Genomic DNA, 17,790 nt, shown 5'->3' with positions numbered 1-17,790 from the left:
AGGCTCAGGGGAGGAGGTGGCATGGGCAGCCCTAAGATCCAAGCCTTGTTATCTGAGCCAGGTTCAGGCCCCTTTCTTGCTCTGTCTCTGGGTGAATGTGTGTGTATGTGTGTTGCCTGTTCATAGGGGCAGGGGTAGATGGAGAAGCACATAATAAATATTTGCTCATGAAGATCACGTGGGCCAGAATGAGTTCTCATCCCTCTCCCTGCCCTGCCAAGCCACTCCTGACTCCTCCAGCCTGGGACCCCCCCACCCCCTCACCCCGAGAGACCTAGGGATGGCAGGTGACATAGCTGGGAGGGATGGGCTGGTGTGTTAGGGTTTTCATGACTCATTTATTCAGTCACTCATTCACTTAACCACTGTGTGTCAGGCTCTATTCTGGGCACTGGGGTTGCAGCTATGAACAACCTGGCACCTGCTTGCACAGAGGTCACAGTTTGGTGTAGGTGACAAACACCAAACTAAGAGTTCAACGTTGTTTTTGGTAAGTATATACCCATGCAGAAAGCAGGAGGGATCTGTGAGGGTTCTGCAGGAAGAGCAGATGCAGCAGCTCCAAGGCTGCAAGACTTGGTGCATTCTCATAATACCCACATATATTGAGTGCTTCATGTATGCCTCATCCTTTCGAAGTGCATTCACGTGAATTATCTTACTGAATCCTCACACACCACTGAGGAGCCTGGGAAGAGTGTTTGATTATTTACCATCGTATTCGGCAGGCAGTTGAGGAAATGGAGGCTCAGAGAGGTGAAGAGATTTGCCCAAGGTCACACAGTTGGGAAGTGGAGGAGCTGGGACTTGAACTCATGTTATTAATCAACACAACTGCCTCCTCTCACTTGGGACAGAGGGAGGCTCAACTCCTTAGGCAACAGTACCAGAGCCTAGGGTCCAGGGCCACTGTGTTCTGCATCTTGTGGCCTCAGCCTTCTCATCCGTACAGAGGGTACGAGTTACTGATGACCCTTAAGGCCTCTGACCCAGGGATAATTGAGCTCTTAGGGTGGGCGGATTAGAAAATATTAATTTAAGACACTCAGTAGAATTTGAATTTCTGATTATCAACGAGTAACTTTTTTACTATGAGTATGCCCCAAATATAATTAAGCCTAAGTATAAATAATTGTATCATCAACCCCAGCACAATGCCAGGCTGCAGACTACAAGTCCCATAATCCATTGCGACATTCCCTTTTAGGAACCTGTCATGATTTTTTGATTCTCCTTTCATTCATTTATCCAAAAATTATATAACCCACCCTTTGTGTGCCAGGCCTTGGGTCAAGTTCTGAGGAACACATCAGTGCACAAAGCAAACACAAGTCTTTGCCCTCAGGCAATTTAACACCTATATTCTTTAGGAGTTTTAAGTGATTTTTCCCAGACATCTGCCAGGAAGACTTCAGCTCCCATGAGCCCTTGTGCTTGCTCGAGACTACAATTCCCAGGAGTCCTAGCGCAACAGGTCCGCCCCTCTCTTCTTTATTTCTAACTTTCTTCCGGGTCGCAAGGTCACCTCCTGTACAACCTCTATATCTCCCATCCCTCGCCCTTCTCCCACAGCAAAGACAGGGTTTCAGTAAGTTACACTGCTAATAGTTTGTTTTAAAGTCTCCGTATTTTCTGACTTGGAGTTTAAGCGAAACGTTAGCCAGATGGTCCACCACAGCTTTCTCTATTAGGGAGTAACAGAATGGGCCCACAACTCCCATGTGGCTCCGCGCGCCGGGAAGACTACAACTCCCAGTAGGCAGCGCGGCGGACGGGCGGCCCTCGGCAGTGCCGGCAGGACCCCGGGGCGGGAGCGGGCTGCCCCGCGCGGCGCCCGCAGGACCCCGGCGTCTACCCATGCCGAGGTGAGTCCGCGGGAGCCACCGCCACCGCCGTCCCGACCTCGCTGCCGCCACGCGCGGCACCGCCGCCGGCCAGGATGCTGGAGGAAGCGGGCGAGGTGCTGGAGAATATGCTGAAGGCGTCGTGCCTGCCCCTCGGCTTCATCGTCTTCCTGCCCGCGGTGCTGCTGCTCGTCGCACCGCCGCTGCCCGCCGCCGATGCGGCGCACGAGTTCACCGTGTACCGCATGCAGCAGTACGACCTGCAGGGGCAACCCTACGGTGCGTGGACCCGGGCCCCTGTCCTCCCCCCTGGGCCCAGCTCTTCTCCTGGGCACTTGGTCTCCCCCAGCTCAGCCTCCCCGCTGGGGCCCTGACCTCCCGCCCAGCCTCCCGCCTCCCTAGGGCTCCGGCCTATGCCGGCCGGGATGCGCCTTCCCGCGGTTCGATCTCTGCTTCCTGGGCCTCAGGACCTCCCTCTCCCACACGTCCAGCAGGAGTCCAGCTTGCAGACCTCACTTGGGCCATCAGACCCTTTATTGGAGCTCCAGGCAAGTCCGAGCGTGGATGTCTGGACCAATGCTGGGCCCCTAGCTCTCTCTTTCCAGTGCCCCAAGGACCCACCGCACTGGCTCCCACAGCCCTCTGGCCCCGTCCCCGACAAGGGCTAACTGCTCCAGAACGCAGAACTCCCTCCCAGCCTCAGGCCACACTGTCGCTGCTCCTGACCTCCTGGGTCCCCTCACTCTCCCCAATCCCCAGCTGGAACAGAACGCCAGCCTTGGGCCTCCTTGATTTGGAGTGGAGCCTCTCAGCCGTTCTTCCAGGCTAAGCTGGCCAACCCTGCACAGCCCTTCAGCACCCTGGTGCACTTTATCTAGTGCTCACATTCTACCCTGCTTTAGGGCTCAGGGCTAAGAGCTCTGATCGCTCACCCCAGCTTGTCTCTATGTCGAGGCCCTCCCTACTCCCTGGTCCCAGCTCATGAGTTAGGTTCCTCAGAAATTCTCCTGCCTTTGGACTCCTGAAATCCTTTGGACCCCATGTACTTCTCCCTACTTGGGAGCTACCCACCCCTCAGCTTCCTGGAAGCCCTCCTGCTGCTCCTTCTCACAAGGATTAAAGGCCTCCAGGCCTGGATGCTGCCCTAGCCCTGCCCCCTCATCTGTTAAAGTCTTTCGAAAGTGTCCTCTCTTTTCCTGGCCTTGCTGTATCTGGTGTTCCAGAACCTTCTGGCCTCTGGCTTCTCTTCCAATTTGGTGTCTTAGGCCCCCGGCAAGCAAGGCCTGTCCACCACATGAGGGCTTCCCCTCCCCAGCCCCCCTAGTCCCCTCATCTCTGAGCCCTGGTTCTCTTGGACTGACCTCTCTTGTTGGAACATCAGGGCCAACCTGAGTCCCCTGGACCCCTCGCCACTGCCAGGTCCTCGGGGAGCCCCAGTGTCTGGAGACATCCCCCTCAGACCCCTCTTCACCCCACAGTTACGTCATTTCTGTTTAGTGCAGTGGTTGTCAATCCATGTGTCCCTGAGTGATGACTTTGGGTTGTCATGATTGACAGGCTCCTGGCATTTAGTGGGGTCGGGCCAGGGATGCTGCCCCACACCTCACCGTGCCTGGGACAGCCTCACTCAGAAAATTATCTGGGCTAGATTGTCAGCAGTGCCAAGGGGGAGAACTCAGGGTTACAGTGTTGGCTGCAGACCCCAGGCTCCTCACCAGTGGGGTGGTAGGCCAGGAGCCCCTAACAAGTGGGCAGTTTATATGTGTTGTTGGCATCCCCCTGGGAAGAGGGTCTATGCCAGTGGTGTCACAGGTGACCCTTTGGAATGACTTTGGTGTTTCATTATCATAATTTTGAATAGCCACGTGTGACTAGCGGTTCTGTCCCGGTCTGGAGGATTCCGCCATCCCATTGGCGGGATCCTAGCTCTCTCCAGATCAACTCGCTGGTCCTTCCCTCACCCTGTCACTCCCCTGTCCCGTCTCACACTGGAAGCCTTGCTGCGAGCTCTCCTAGCACACCCAGCTCTGCTCCGGCCCCTTGGGCAGCTGTAATCTGGCCGCCTGGATGACCCGTGTCTCTTGCTGCCTGCTCAGCGCTGGCCTGGTTGCTGATATGGCCCCCTGTCCTTGCCCAGACAGGCACTTCCTGATACTCTAACCCTGACCACAGAGCCCTGTCTGCCTCGTCCTCCACGTGGGCCCTCGGAACCTTCAATACTTTCTCCCTGTCCTCCTCCCCTCCTCTCTCTGAGTCCCCAGAGAGGACTGTCCCCAGTCCTTGATTCCTTCCTATTCTTTTTTTCTGACCCCCTGACTCCCTCACCCCACACACCCTCCTTCCCGGCCCCCATCTTTGCCAGACACTGAGTGGGCTCGGGGGGTGAGCCGAGGGGCCTGGCGGGGCGCCTACCCATCTCGGCTCACACATCTACACCCCCACCTTGGTCCCACCCGGCAGTGTCCCCCGTTGGCAGGGATGTGGGGTGCCTGCTGCTGCTGCCTGAGGAGATGCTGGTGGGATAGTCCGGTGGAGCAGGGAACCCCAGCTCCCTCCCAGTGGTGGAGCATCTCAGAACTGCTCTGCTGGGTCATCGCTGATTGCAGTGTCCCCAGTATCGTGCATGCCCTTTCTCCTAGCCTCGTTTCCCAACTTCCTGTCCGCTCTCTGCACCTCTTGAGAAACCGGCAGCCGGGCAGGAGAGGCGTGTGCTCTTTGAGCTGGGGTGTGAGCTGGGCCCTGGGTGTGGCCTGCCTCCCTGCCCCCCGCAACGGACTCCGGCCCTGGGCTGGGCTGCTCATGCCCATCCCACTTGGTCCCCTGCAGAAACGGCCCTGGTAGGTGGGGACGTGGGCACCCACGCTGGGCACTGGGACAGGCTCTCCGCCTCTGGTTGTAAATAAAGTTTTATTGGCACTCCGCCACGCCTACAGTCACTGGCTTTGCACTGCATAAGACTAGTGCCACTGCAGGGAGAGAGGACTGGCCTTTGACTGAAAAGTCTGCGACCTCCGTTCAGGTCTGGTCCCATCGTGGGGAACTGCAACTTCCTGTCCAGGTGTCCAGAGCCCGTCGTGACGCAGGGGCGACAGGCCTTGCAGACTTCAGCCTCGCGCCAGCCAAGGCGGTCTCTGCTCTTGGGGTGCTTGGCTGAGGGGGCACTTGGGGGGCTGGCGTCTGCCTGACTCTGCCCTCACTCCCTCCTTCCCCTATCTGGCCATCCTCCTCCTTCTAGAAAGTGGGTCACAGTAGGCTCCACAGGTGGCCCTGTGTGTCCCCGCCCCTAGGTGACATCTGAGCCACCCCTGGGAGGCTGTGGGCCCCCCGGGAGGCTGCAGCTGGGACAGGTGGGGCGCAGAGGAGGGGCCCGCCCACCTTTTCAGAGTTTCAAGGGCTCCTGAAGGTCTCTGCTGCCCTCTTCTACCAGGCCCTCGGAGGCTCCCATGTCACCCTAAAGGAGAGGAGGGCCCCGGAGGGGTGGGGAGAGGCATGGAGGTCCCAGCCTGGGGCACACGGCCTGGCTCCCTTGGTCACTGGCCCCTGCCCCTGAGATGGCCCTGCCCTTTCCCACCTGGGACACCGTCCCTTCTGTGTCCTGCTGGTCCCCTCCCCCAGACTGGCCCTCAGGATGGGCTATAGGAAGCAACCCTTCTGCTGGCCAGTGCATTCCTGCAAAGCAGTAGGGGGGGGACCCTGCCCCCGGTCTGAGCCTGAGGCTTCGTGGGGGCTTGATGTGTCCCCCAAGGACACCAGTGTCACCTCGCCCGGCTGCCTTGATCTCCAGGCAGCACGGTCCGGCTCTCATGGGGAAACAGACCTGTTTGTCTGCATTGTTGTCTTGACACTAGCTGTGAGGGGCTCAGGGTGGAGGCCCAGGGGCCACACTTGCCCCCAGTGTAGGAGGATTAGTGTGCTTGCTTTGTGCATCCCAGCTCAGCCGGGGCCTGTGAGCCATTTTGGGTGCTGTGTGCCTTTGTCATCTGGGAGGCCTGACCTAAGAATCTGGAGTTTCGACAGCATCCTGCTGAGTGCTAGTGGCCCTGGCAGTTGAGGGGGCCTGCCCGAGCCCTCCCCGCCTCAGTCCAGGGAGGACCGAGGGCCCTGAGGGCCGGCCGCCGCGTGCCGTGCACCCCGGCGGTACAACCACGGAGTCCATGTGCTGCATCAAATGTCTGCCCCGCTTCTTGCCTCTTCAGCTCTCAGGGCAGCGGTGCTCTGTGTGTGAGGGGACTCACCAGCCTTAGAACAGTGGGCTTCCCTGGTGGCTCAGACAGTAAAGAATCTGCCTATGATGCAGGAGACCTGGGTTCAATCCCTGGTTTGGGAAGATCCCCTGGAGGAGAAAATGGCAACCCACTCCAATATTCTTGCCTGGAAAATCCCATGGACAGAGGAGCCTGGTGGGCTACAGTCTGTGGGGTCGCAGAGTCAGATACGATTGAGCAACTTTCACTTTGGCTGCACAATCCTGGTTACAACCTGCCCCTTCCACTCTGGTGGGAAGGAGTCAGTTGCCTGGAATAACCTTGTGAGCAAGGCAGAGTCCACTCCAGGAGGCAGCTTCTCACTTCCTATCTGATTCTTGAGAAAAATCTGGGTGGCCCTGCTCCCAGGGGCCATGGGGCCATGTCTAGGGTCATCTGTGATTACCACATCTAGGGGGGTCCTGGCAACAAGGGTGTGGGGGCCAGGGAGGCTGCTCTACACCCTACAGTGCCCAGGATGACTCACGGGCTACAGTGTGGCCCTGACTGTGGAAGAAGGTGGACAAACCATGGCGCTTGCCTTCCTGAGGGGCCTTGGGGAGACCAAGCATTTGTTCATTCATTCCATGTCCTGAGCGTGCTAGGCTGGTAGTTGCTAGGTGATGCTGGGTTCACACTGCAGTGAAAAAGGTCCGTGCCCCTGGGACCCCCAGGCTAGTTGCTGGGCAGCCGGGGGAGGGGGGGATGGGTTGGCCTGGAGAGGGCAGGGTTTGGGTTTTCCCCAGGACATTGGGAACCTGGAGGTGGGGAGGTGCAGCCCTCTAGCTTGGGGGCTCCCTCTGCTGGTGTCTGGACCCTGGAGTGGAGTGGGTGCTGGGGGGACTGTGCTGGGCATCTCCCAACAATCTGGGCAGGGCAGGAGGCTGGAGGTTGGGTTTGCTCAGCTGACACGTGTCAGCCCTGCGAGTCCTGGAGCCACGGGGAACCTAGTGGTGAAGGACTTGGGGAGCAAGACCAACTGAGTTCCAGTCCCAGTGCTCTTGCTGACAGTCTTGCCTAGGGGTGGGGGCGGGTGGCTTGGGGGGACCCTGGCTGCCTCTGTCAGGTGGGTTGAGGGCACCAGTCCCCTGAGCTGCTTCAGGGACACGGGGTGGGCTGGGGACACATTGCCCAGCCCAGCGGGCAGCCCGCACATGGTCGCGGGGTGGCTGAGTGGACAGGGACATCACTTTCTGGGGGATGACTGCAGCAGGTGGTGTAGTGCGGAGAGGCGAGTGCCAGAGCAGGGACAGCCGGTAGGGCCCTGGTCTAGGAATGTGGGTGTGGAGGGGAGGTTGGCCCAGGGAGAAGGTTCTTGGAAGGCCCCGCGAGTCCCCGGGGTTGGGGTGGGTGCACGGCGGGCTGGCGGCCGGCGGGGATCCGGAACCCCACTCAGGGTCCCGTCCTCGCAGGCACGCGGAACGCGGTGCTCAACACGGAGGCGCGCACCATCGACGCGGACGTGCTGAGCCGGCGCTGTGTGCTCGTGAGGCTGCTGGACTTCTCGTACGAGCGCTACCAGCGCGCCCTGCGCCAGTCTGCCGGCGCTGTGGTCATCATCCTACCGCGGACCATGGCCGCTGTGCCGCAGGACGTCATCCGGGTGAGCCCCGCCTCACCCCGGGGTCCCCTCTCTCCCTCCGGGCTCCCTCCCCCCACACACACCGCAAACCGAACACGTGCCTCTCTCGCAGCAATTCATGGAGATTGAGCCCGAGATGCTGGCCATGGAGACCATCGTTCCCGTGTACTTCGCCGTAGAGGACGATGCCTTGCTGTCCATCTACGAGCAGACGCAGGCTGCCTCCGCCTCCCAAGGCTCCGCCTCTGCTGCTGAAGGTGGGCTGGTGGGGGTTGCTGCCGGGCGGGGGGCGTGTGGATGGGCTGGGCTATGCTGTTTCTGCGCCCCCCCAAGCCAACACGTGCTTAACCGTGGGGGCACCAGGCATCACAGATCGCATCTTGCAGCCACCACCCACAGGGAGGAATCTTCCCGGGCCAGGGATCGAACCCTCTTCCTTTGCACTGGCGGTTGTATTCATTACCAGTGAGCCACCAAGGAATCCCTACAGTTGTGTTTTTAAACGTTTAAATGTGTAAAGAACAGGATTTGAGGCAAGGTGAGCTCCTGGGCGTTTTAAGGCAGCCCCTGCCCCCAGGTGAAGTGGACAGTTAGCTCCCACCGTGGGAGATGGGCACACCCTCTCCCGGTTCTGGAGAGAACAAAACTTTCCTTTCTACGAATCTTTGGGTTCTCACGCCATCTCCACTTTGGGGGCTGGACTGGAGGGTCATGAGCTGTCTGATGGGAAACTCCTGTTTTGGTGTTCCTGCTCAAGTGATCCTTGGAAAGCTGGGTCAGAGGCAGTGTGCACCCCTCTGTGATTTAGGAAGGGGCCCTGATAGCCCTGCAGAGCAGAGTGAGGGCACACATGGGCTCCTGCATGGGAACCAGGAGACTGTTTCACCAGCCCTTGTCCTGGATGCCCAGATTCTTTCCCGTGTCCAGTTATTGCATTGTGTTCTATCTAGTCCATGTGATCAGTCCCGCTTTTGCTCAGACTGAATGCTTAAGAGTCTGGGGTGACAAGGACCCAGGTTCTGGTCTGGGGACCGCCCCCCCCAGCTGCTGCAGGGCAGTCACGGGGCTCAGGCTGACCCTCCCTGGCCCTGTATCCAGTGCTGCTCCACACTGCCACCGCCAACGGCTTCCAGATGGTTACCAGCGGGGTCCAGAGCAAGGCTGTGAGCGACTGGCTCATCACCAGCGTGGAGGTAAGTGCCTGGCGCCTAACTGCCTGTCCCCACTGGAGGGGCCTCTTCTTGGGCAAGGGGATCAAGTTGCCACCTCTGGGGAGGTGGGGCTTCTCCAGCTCCTCCTGCTTCCCCGACCTCTGCCTCCCCGACCTCTGCCTCCCCGAGTGGCCACCCACTTACCTTCATGCAACGTTCACTGAGCTGGGAGAGAGGAGAGCTCGGGGCAGCAAGTAAAGCAGAGTGCAGAAAAATCCAGACACCCATCTCCCATCAGGAGGCGTCCAGGCCAGAGCAAGCTCCCAAGTCCTCCCCCACTTCCATACTCTCCACGGGCAGAAGTGGAGTTATGTCACTGCTCCCCCCAGAAAAAAGCTCTGAGCAGTTTTGTTCCCACTCCCTGCATGAGGAGGCCTCTGCTGTCTCCTTGCAGGGCAGCCCTACATCCAGAGAGTAAAGGCTGCAGGGCCTTATCGCCTGATGCCCTTGAGCAGTGCTCCGGACAGGCTGTCTTCCCAACTGCTCCTTGTTGGATTTGATGGTGGGCCAGTTTGCACAAGAGGACCCTGATTCCTGGGCTCTTCCTGTGCTGTCCTTACGGGCAGAGTCTCCATCCGCGGAGCTCAGCCCATGAAGGGTAGGCCTGGTTTCCGGGTGGAGAAGCAGAGCTGGCACCTTGGCCCCCAGCAGAGTCTGGCCCTCCTGTTTCTGTAAATAAAGTTTTACTGGAAACTGACCATGCCCACTGGTCCACTGGTGCCCACGGTGTAGCCGGCAGAACCTAGAACGCTGCCCTCCGAGGTGAGGGTGGCTGTTGCTTCCTATGGGCAGACCCTTCACACCCATGTCTCTACAGGGGCGGCTGACAGGGCTGGGTGGAGAGGACCTGCCCACCATCGTCATCGTGGCCCACTACGATGCTTTTGGGGTGGCCCCGGTATGTCCATGCCCTCCCTGCCCAGCTGGGGGCTCTAACTTCAGGCTGGAGGGTAGCAGGGTTGGGGGAGCTTCCCACGTGTGGGGGAGTTGGGCCACACCAAGGGGGCATCAGTCAGGTTTGGGCAGAGCTGGGTGCTAGGGGGAGAGAGGAGGCGATCCCAGCTGGACTGGAAACGAGGACCAAAGGTAAGAGTGTGGGGGTGGGGTTCAGAGTGGGCCACAGGCCGGGGTGGGGGTGGGTGGTGCTGTGCGCGGAGGTAGGGTGAGCGCGCCCTTTCTGCCTGCCTGCAGTGGCTGTCGCACGGCGCGGACTCCAACGGGAGTGGTATCTCAGTGCTGCTGGAGCTCGCCCGCCTCTTCTCCAGGCTGTACACCTACAAGCGCACCCACGCCGCGTGAGTGACAGGGCCCGGGGCTGGGGGCGGGCCCGACCCAGGATCTCAGAGTCAGTTCAGTCAGGCCCCGCCCCTCCAGGCTCACCCCCCTCCCCCCTCCCCGGGAATCCCACCTGGGGCTGGGCTGTTTCCAGATGCAAGAAACAGAAACCCCTGCAAAATCGTCCCTTAGACAAGCGTCTCCCCGTCTTGGTGCTGGAAACTGTGGTCTCTCGCGGGGGCACTTGTCCACATAGCACGGTGCCCCGGGAGAGCAGGGCCCTAGTAGCCAGCGGGTCTGCCCAAACTTCACACTCCAGGCCCCACGCCTGCTCTCACGCAGATGGCTTGAGAAGCACTGTGCTCACGTTCCATTGGGGAGGGGTGGGCGTTGAGATCAAGGTGTTGGCAGGGCCACGCTTGCTGTGTTTCTTTTATAAGGACTGCCGTGGTTGTGGTGAGGGTGCAGTTGGGGTGGGGGCCCAGTTACATGGTCCTTTACCACCCCCCTGGCTTCACTCCTGCTCAGGGAGGTGGTGCTGAGTTCCCATCACTTCCTGTTTCCCGGTTGGTCCACCTCTCCACTCAGAGAGGTCTCTGGAGCTTCCCTTCTCACGCTGGGAACACTGGGTGAACTTGGGATGCCTGTGGTTGTCAGGACTAGGGGGCTCCTGGCACTCACTGGTGGGGGCCAGGGATGTGCCCAGCGCCTGCAGCGCTCAGGATGCCCCGATGTCAGCAGTGCCAGGACAGGGTAGGATTTGGTACTCAGCGGGGAGACCACCCCCTCCTTGTTGGGAGCCTGGACTCCCACCTGTCAACTCTGTGGCCCCACTCCTCCCTGCCAGGTACAACCTCCTGTTCTTTGCTTCCGGAGGAGGAAAGTTTAACTACCAGGGCACCAAGCGCTGGCTGGAAGACAACCTGGACCACACAGGTGAGTGGCCCCCACGGCTGGGGTGGGGTCTGGGCCCCCGGTACTCCCCCACAACTCCCGCCCACCAGCTCTCACTGCCTGCAGATTCCAGCCTGCTCCAGGACAACGTGGCCTTCGTCCTCTGCCTGGACACTGTGGGCCGGGGGGACAGCCTCCACCTGCACGTGTCCAAGCCACCCAGGGAGGGGACGCTGCAGCATGCCTTCTTGCGGGAGCTTGAGACGGTAGGCACCCCATGAGGGCTGAGCGGGGACATGGGAGCTGCTTATGTGAACCCTGGGGCCTCAGTTGGGTTTCCAGGGGGCAGGTGGGCTTCTCCCCAGGTTTCAGAAGCAGGAGGTTTGGGGAGGGACTGGGGATCCATCGGGCGGCCGGGGCCACCTCTACAGAGGGCGGTGAAGCCAGAGCATGGCACATGGGCCCCGGGCAGAGCCTGATGGCCCCCCTCGCAGGTGGCCGCCCACCAGTTCCCCGAGGTGCGGTTCTCCATGGTGCACAAGAAGATCAATCTAGCCGAGGATATCCTGGCCTGGGAGCATGAGCGGTTCGCCATCCGCCGGCTGCCCGCCTTCACCCTGTCCCACCTAGAGAGCCACCGTGATGGCCAGCGCAGCAGCATCATGGACGTGAGGTCAGAGCCCCCCCAACCCCCATCAGATTGAGCCAGTCGGGACCCATCAGGCTTCCTGGAGGAGGTGGCGCCAGAACCAAGGGGCATGAGCCAGGAGAAGAGAGGGAAGAATTGGTTGGGCGGGGTGCTGGGAGAGCCAGTGGCCGCCACCTCACCATGCCTCCCCGGCAGCCTGCACCCCACGCCCACTCGGGTCAGGATGTGTCGCCTCCGACACTCCCCTCCTCTGGTTCTGTGTGGCCTCAGCCCTCGCTGACCCTGGACTTGTGGCTGTGCTGCTGTCCTCGTCTCTGTTGTCATGAGTCTCCCCGTGCCTGTGTCCAGGCTCCCCTCCTTATGAGGACAGAGCCGTGGACTTCGGGAGCCCCTGCTCCACTGTGACTGCATATTAACCAGTCACATCTGCAGACACCCTGCTGCCAGCTCGGGTCCCATTCCGGGGTTTGGGCGGCCGTGGGTGTGGGGGACACCGTAGCCCCTCCACAGGGCATTACCTCAGCTCTGCCCTCAGCAGCCGGCGGAGGCAGATGTCCTGACCACCCCCCCCATACCCCCAGGTTCTGGAGGAGCACACGGGCCCAGAGCTGTCTGGTCACTGAGGCCCACGGGCGCCCTCAGGGCTCAGCTGAGCACCCGGGGCAGCCCCGTGGGGGGTGGGCCTGACCCAGAGAGGAGCCCGAGGTGTGGGGTGGGGGACCATCCGCTGGGAAGGCTGTTGTTTTTTCTGTCTTTTCATCATCAGATACATATGTGATCATTCTTGGTTTTGGGTGATTTACGCCACTTCCAAATATGTATGTTTTTAAAATCTGCCCTCTGAGGGAGGTGGGAGGGGAGTTCAGGATGGGGGGGGACACATGTATAGCCGTGGCTGATTCATGTCAATGTATGGCAGAAACCACCACAATATTGTAAAGTAATTAAGGCAATGGCACCCCACTCCAGTACTCTTGCCTGGAAAATCCCATGGATGGAGAAGCCTGATAGGCTATAGTCCATGGGGTCGCTAAGAGTCGGACACGACTGAGCGACTTCACTTTCACTTTTCCCTTTCATGCATTGGAGAAGGAAATGGCAACCCACTCCAGTGTTCTTGCCTGGAGAATCCCAGGGACGGCGGAGCCTGGTGGGCTGCCGTCTATGGGGTCGCACAGAGTCGGACACGACTGAAGCGACTTAGCAGCAAAATAAATAAATAAATAAAATCTGTCCTCGAAGGTCCCGGGTTGACTCGAAAACCCTTACCCGAAACACGAGGCTCATTGCTGAGGCCCTGACCCGTGTCATCTACAACCTGACAGAGAAGGTGAGCCCCCGCCCCCCTGCCAGCCATCCCCTCCCCGCCCCAGCCCCCCAGCGGGTCTGAACTCAGCCCCGGCCTGCCTCTCTCTGCAGGGAACGCCCCCGGACATGCCGGTCTTCACGGAGCAGATGGTAATGGCCTGGCCGGCGGGTAGGTGGGCTCGGGGGCGTGGTAGGGGTGTGTGGGGGTCCCGTGACCACCGCCGCGTCTCCGCAGCAGATCCAGCAGGAGCAGCTGGACTCGGTGATGGACTGGCTGACCACCCAGCCACGGGCCGCCCAGTTGGTGGACAAGGACGGCACGTTCCTCAGCACGCTGGAGCACTACCTCAGTCGCTACCTGAAGGAGGTCAAGCCGCACCACGTCAAGGCCGACAAGCGGTGAGGCCAGGCGCAGCCCCTGTCCCCAGCTGGCAGAGGGCCCTTCCAGGGTCTCCCTACCACACCCTTGAACCAGATGAAGCAAATGGAAACTCAGGGCGAAATGTAACAGGATGAGTGAGCAGTGCAGGCGGCCTATTAAACCTGAGCTCCAGGTGAACTACGAACTATCCCAGCATAAGTGCCTCTCACGCGGTGTCTGGGGCACACACTGAAAGCCCTTGTCGTCTTATCCTCAGTCCTCACGGAACTGAAGCCCTGTGTTTTATCTGGCAGCCCTGTACCCCTGCCCACCTTCTGTGATCCTTCTGTGCCCTGGACCCCAGGCGACTCATACCCTGGCCCCCTCCTGCCCTCAGAATGCTCCTGCCCACTGCAGGCCTCCTGGGATTTGCCTTCTTTCTGTCTGATGCTCCCAAGTTCCCTGGTTGGGCTGAATGAGGACTAAGGAAGGGTGTCTGGGGACCCTCAGGCAAGAGACACCCCTCCTCCTCCACAGACAGCTCAGTGCCACTCACTGGCTCTCCTTCTTCCTCCCAATTTGTGGCACTCCAGGGAGACAGCTCTTGAACAGAAAAAGAAACTGAGAGTCACCGTGGACCCACAGCTGTGGAGCTGGGGCTTCCAAGTCCTCAGCTGTGATCATTCTCCCTCTATAGAAACCAGACCAGAGCATTTCCACAGTCACCACACTTTGTTCTTAGAGAGTTGTTGGCCCAGAAAGCCATAGAAAAGATGTTAGTGCAGAATAAAGGACGTCCTTCCCTAGGACAGACAGTGGCAACCCCCTGCAGACACATACCCAGGGTCCTCCCCACTGGTGTGTTCCTGGGCTAGTGGGACTTCGGGTGGCTCTGATGTCAGGGTGAGCCTGCTGAGCAAGTGCTCTCTTGCCAGGGACCCCGAGTTTGTCTTCTACGACCAGCTGAAGCAGGTGATGAATGCCTACAGGTGAGCGCCCTGAGTCACTGCCCAGGGGCCTGGGTCCTTGGGACAGCTGGGAGCAGCCGGCTGACCGCCTCCGCTGCCCCCCTCCCCTCCCCAGGGTCAAGCCAGCCATCTTTGACCTGCTCCTGGCCGTCTGCATTGGTGCCTACCTCGGGATGGCCTACACGGCAGTCCAGGTAAGCAGGGGGCAGCGGGAGGTGGGTCCTCGTGGGAGCCCAACGGGTGGCCCTTTTCCCCCCGGCCTCATTGGAGTCCTCCCACCACCCCCAGCACTTCGACCTCTTGTACAAAACAGTTCAGAGACTGCTGAAGGCCAAGACGCAGTGACCAGGCTGCCATCCCCGCCTCACCTGGAGGGCAGGGCCTCCCCCTCGGTGGCCGAAACCCTGAATTACAGAGCTTTTCTGTGTTGCTCTTGAGGACTTGGGGGCTTCTTTCTCTTTTTTGTCCTTTGCGCTCCCCTGGAGGAGCGTTGGTGGAGGTCTGGGGCCAAGCCACAGACTCGGGGACAAATGTGTGGATGAGCCCCCTACCCTGGAGTCGGCCCCATGGCCCTGCGGCATAAGCCATGGCCAGGAAAGAGGAAATGCACCCAGCGTGGCCTTGGGCATCACCCCCGCCAGACGCTGACCCTGGACCTGGCAGTCGCAGGCCAAGGAAGTCCGGCCAGGCCACCCCCCAAACCCCCAGCCCTCCACCACGCTGGCTCTGTTCTGACCTCGAGGCTGCCCTCCGCATTCCCCGCCCCGCCCTCCAGTAACCCGGGCTCTCCCTTCTCTCCTGTCTGGAGAGTGCGCCGGCCTCTGGGTCTCCGGGTTCCGGCCCCTCCCTCGCAGCCTTGTGCTCCGCCTCCACACCCCCTAGCCCGGCTGAGGGGAACCAGCTCAGGGGGCGGCCTCCGGACTCCCTGAAGCCCCTGGGCAGTTGGTGCCCTGGACACCCGGCACCCTCTCACCCCGCCTCTGGCTTCCTCTGCCCCGCCTCCTGCCCGGGAGCCCCGCCCACCTCTCCTAGTCCTTGGGGCTCCTGCTCAGCCTGTTCTGCGGAGCCCTGGGGGCGGAGGCAGCCCCTCTGCTCCTGTCCCGGGGCCTCGGTTTCCTCATCTGCAAGGAGGAGGTCGCATTCGCAGGAGCGTGTACCCTCCTATCCCCGGAGGGGACGTGACCACAGGGGAGCTCTTCCTGGGACCTGGAGGGGGCAGATCCAGGCCTGAGCCCCTGGGAAGGGGTGAGGTGGGGGAGGTGAGCAGGGCTGGGAGTGACCTCAGGGAGACCTAGGTGTATCCATTCATTAGCAATATAATCAGTGATTTGTCGAGTGCTGGGGACTCAGGGTCCAGGAGGAGGGACTCCAGGGGCCTATTGGCCACCAGGGGATGCTCGCCAGGCTTCCAATTTGGAGGTCCGGGGGCTGGCTCCCTCCCAAAGCCACCTACCGCACACTGGAGGGAACAGGTGACTATCTGGGAGGCCTGGGAGGGACAGGCGTGGGGGCTGCAGGTTCCTTGCCCCTCCCTGTCCAGTGGCCCGTCTGCCCCAGACTGTTTACCCAGTGCCTGGCCCCCCCTAGGGCAATGCGGGGCTGGTGGCCCACCCTTCTCCGGGTGTGAATGTGTGAGCCAGGGACCAGCTTGGGGGCTGAGTGAGTGGCCTTCCTCCCCGGGGGGCATGGTCAGGGCCACTGACTAGGTGGAGCTCAGGCTGCTTGTGGGAGGCGGCCAGACGATGAGAAATAAAGCCATAACAAACTACAGCATCACGTGTCCTGTTGGGGCTGGGGCCTCAGGGTCTGGACAGACCCCCTGAGGGTCATATGCATTTCTGGGGCGGGGCTGGGGGGAGCCTCATGCCTGTATAAAGAGCAGAGTCTGCATCCTTCCTGCCCCTAGCTGGGACCACCACCCACCCCATGGCAACATGAAGGTGACCAGCCAGTTCAGAGCTGATAGATCGTGGTGGGGGGTGGCGTACCACAATACAGCTGGGATCCATTACCTCCCAGCCCTGGAGGTGGTGAGGGCCAGGGTCCCATGTGTCCCCTGGCTCCGTGACCATCTCTTCTGATGTCTCATAAGCACGCGTCCGTCTTTGGGTTTAGGGCACATCCTGCTCCAGCCTGCATGCCAACTCACTCCGCCTGCAGACGCCCTGTTTCCACATAAGGACACGTTCTGAAGTTCTCCATAGTTGTGAATTTGGAAGGATACCATTCAACCTGACATGGGGTGGGGGGAGAATGGGTGATGGCTGTATGAAGGTCAAACCCACTGGCCAGCCTCAGCCCCAGCCCAGGCTTTGGGGAGGCCCTGGCCAGTCATCGGGGTGCCTGGTGCAGTTCCACACTGGGGTTCCAGCATCGGGGTCCCTGCTCTGGGCCCGGGAGCTCCCGAGGGGTCCACCTGCTTTCTGGGCTCCACTGGGGGGGACCCCTGATCTGGGGCCTATCCCTGTTGGCTTCTGCCTGTCCACACCATTCTCAGTGCCTTTGTGTCAGTCTCCCTGCGTCAGGGGCTTGGGTTTTGGGGAGCAGAGAACAGAGTATAGAGACATGTGCAGTGGGAAGAGGAAGCCTGGGGGAGGTAGGCAGTACAGGGGGTGTGGTTTGAACGCCATGGCTTGAGCCAAGAAAGAGGGCTGTGAGATCCTTGACCCCAGGGGGGTGGAAGCCTTGGGGGAGCTGTGGGCAGAGGAGGGGTCGGACTCAGGTGCTCATGGGCGCCCTCTGGTGGCAGCTTTGGGGAAGGCAGACAGGGTGGGTACCCCCAGCAGGTCAGGGGGCTATGCTTGTCCAGGTGGGGGACACATGAGGGGAGAAGGGGACTGGGTTCCCTGGACCCAGATGAGGGGCTCGAAGGCTGTTTCTGGACCATATGTGGGCCTGACCACAGGGTTGCTCAAGTCTCCATAGTGTCTCCCATCTTCAGGGTCAGTGTCACTGCTGCCTCTTCTCAGACCCTCGTGTCCCCCACACCACTACCCGGTGGCTGGAAAGTGGCTCTGGCCCCAGTTTGGACTCAGGTAAAACTCCCCACGTTTCAGGGGAAAAGCCAGCCCCTCCCCTTATTTCAACATAGACTGTTAACTTCCTCTTCCTTTTCCACAAAACTGTTCCCATCATAACCAAAACTATGAAAACCACAACAATACCGGCAGACAGACACAGCTGCCATTATGTATGTGCTGGTGTCTCCCTATCATGTCCACCCTGGGTATGTGGCATGTGTACGTGGATGTACACCAAGTCACATTCTGGAAATGAGATCCACATGTGAAAAACTGTTTCTCTCTGTAGGCACGTTAGGCGGTGAGAGGTACACACGTGCACACGTTACACCCACAGAACCATTGCCACATAGAAGGCATGTATGCATCACCCTCAGCGCTCCTGGCTTCCATCTGCCACCCCTTCCTGTGGCCTCCTTGTCCCCAGGTGCCCT

General features: G+C 60.2%; 1 protein-coding gene across 2 annotated transcripts; it reads left to right on the top strand.

Annotated features, from left to right (window-relative positions):
- The first annotated feature begins 1,838 nt into the window (after positions 1-1,838).
- On the top strand, positions 1,839-16,106 carry NCLN (nicalin). 2 transcript variants are annotated; one of them, XM_081499851.1, is made up of 15 exons: positions 1,839-2,123; positions 7,501-7,691; positions 7,783-7,927; positions 8,769-8,863; positions 9,699-9,779; positions 10,073-10,176; positions 11,004-11,092; positions 11,177-11,316; positions 11,545-11,723; positions 12,942-13,029; positions 13,119-13,157; positions 13,246-13,406; positions 14,304-14,357; positions 14,452-14,530; positions 14,625-16,106. In XM_081499851.1, the coding sequence occupies exons 1-15, from the start codon at positions 1,940-1,942 to the stop codon at positions 14,679-14,681; spliced, it is 1,686 nt and encodes a 561-aa protein (XP_081355977.1). In that variant the 5' UTR covers positions 1,839-1,939; the 3' UTR covers positions 14,682-16,106. The 2 variants fall into 2 exon arrangements, with proteins under 2 accessions (XP_081355977.1, XP_081355976.1); XM_081499850.1 differs by having other exon boundaries at positions 13,243-13,406.
- Positions 16,107-17,790: the final 1,684 nt, after the last annotated feature.

Source organism: Giraffa tippelskirchi, chromosome 6, assembly GCF_054371585.1.
Source record: "Giraffa tippelskirchi isolate mGirTip1 chromosome 6, T2T-mGirTip1v1.2.pri, whole genome shotgun sequence".
Taxonomy (NCBI): domain Eukaryota; kingdom Metazoa; phylum Chordata; class Mammalia; order Artiodactyla; family Giraffidae; genus Giraffa; species Giraffa tippelskirchi.
The sequence above is the reverse complement of the archived record's forward strand: the minus strand, read 5'-3'. Positions and strand labels throughout refer to the sequence as shown.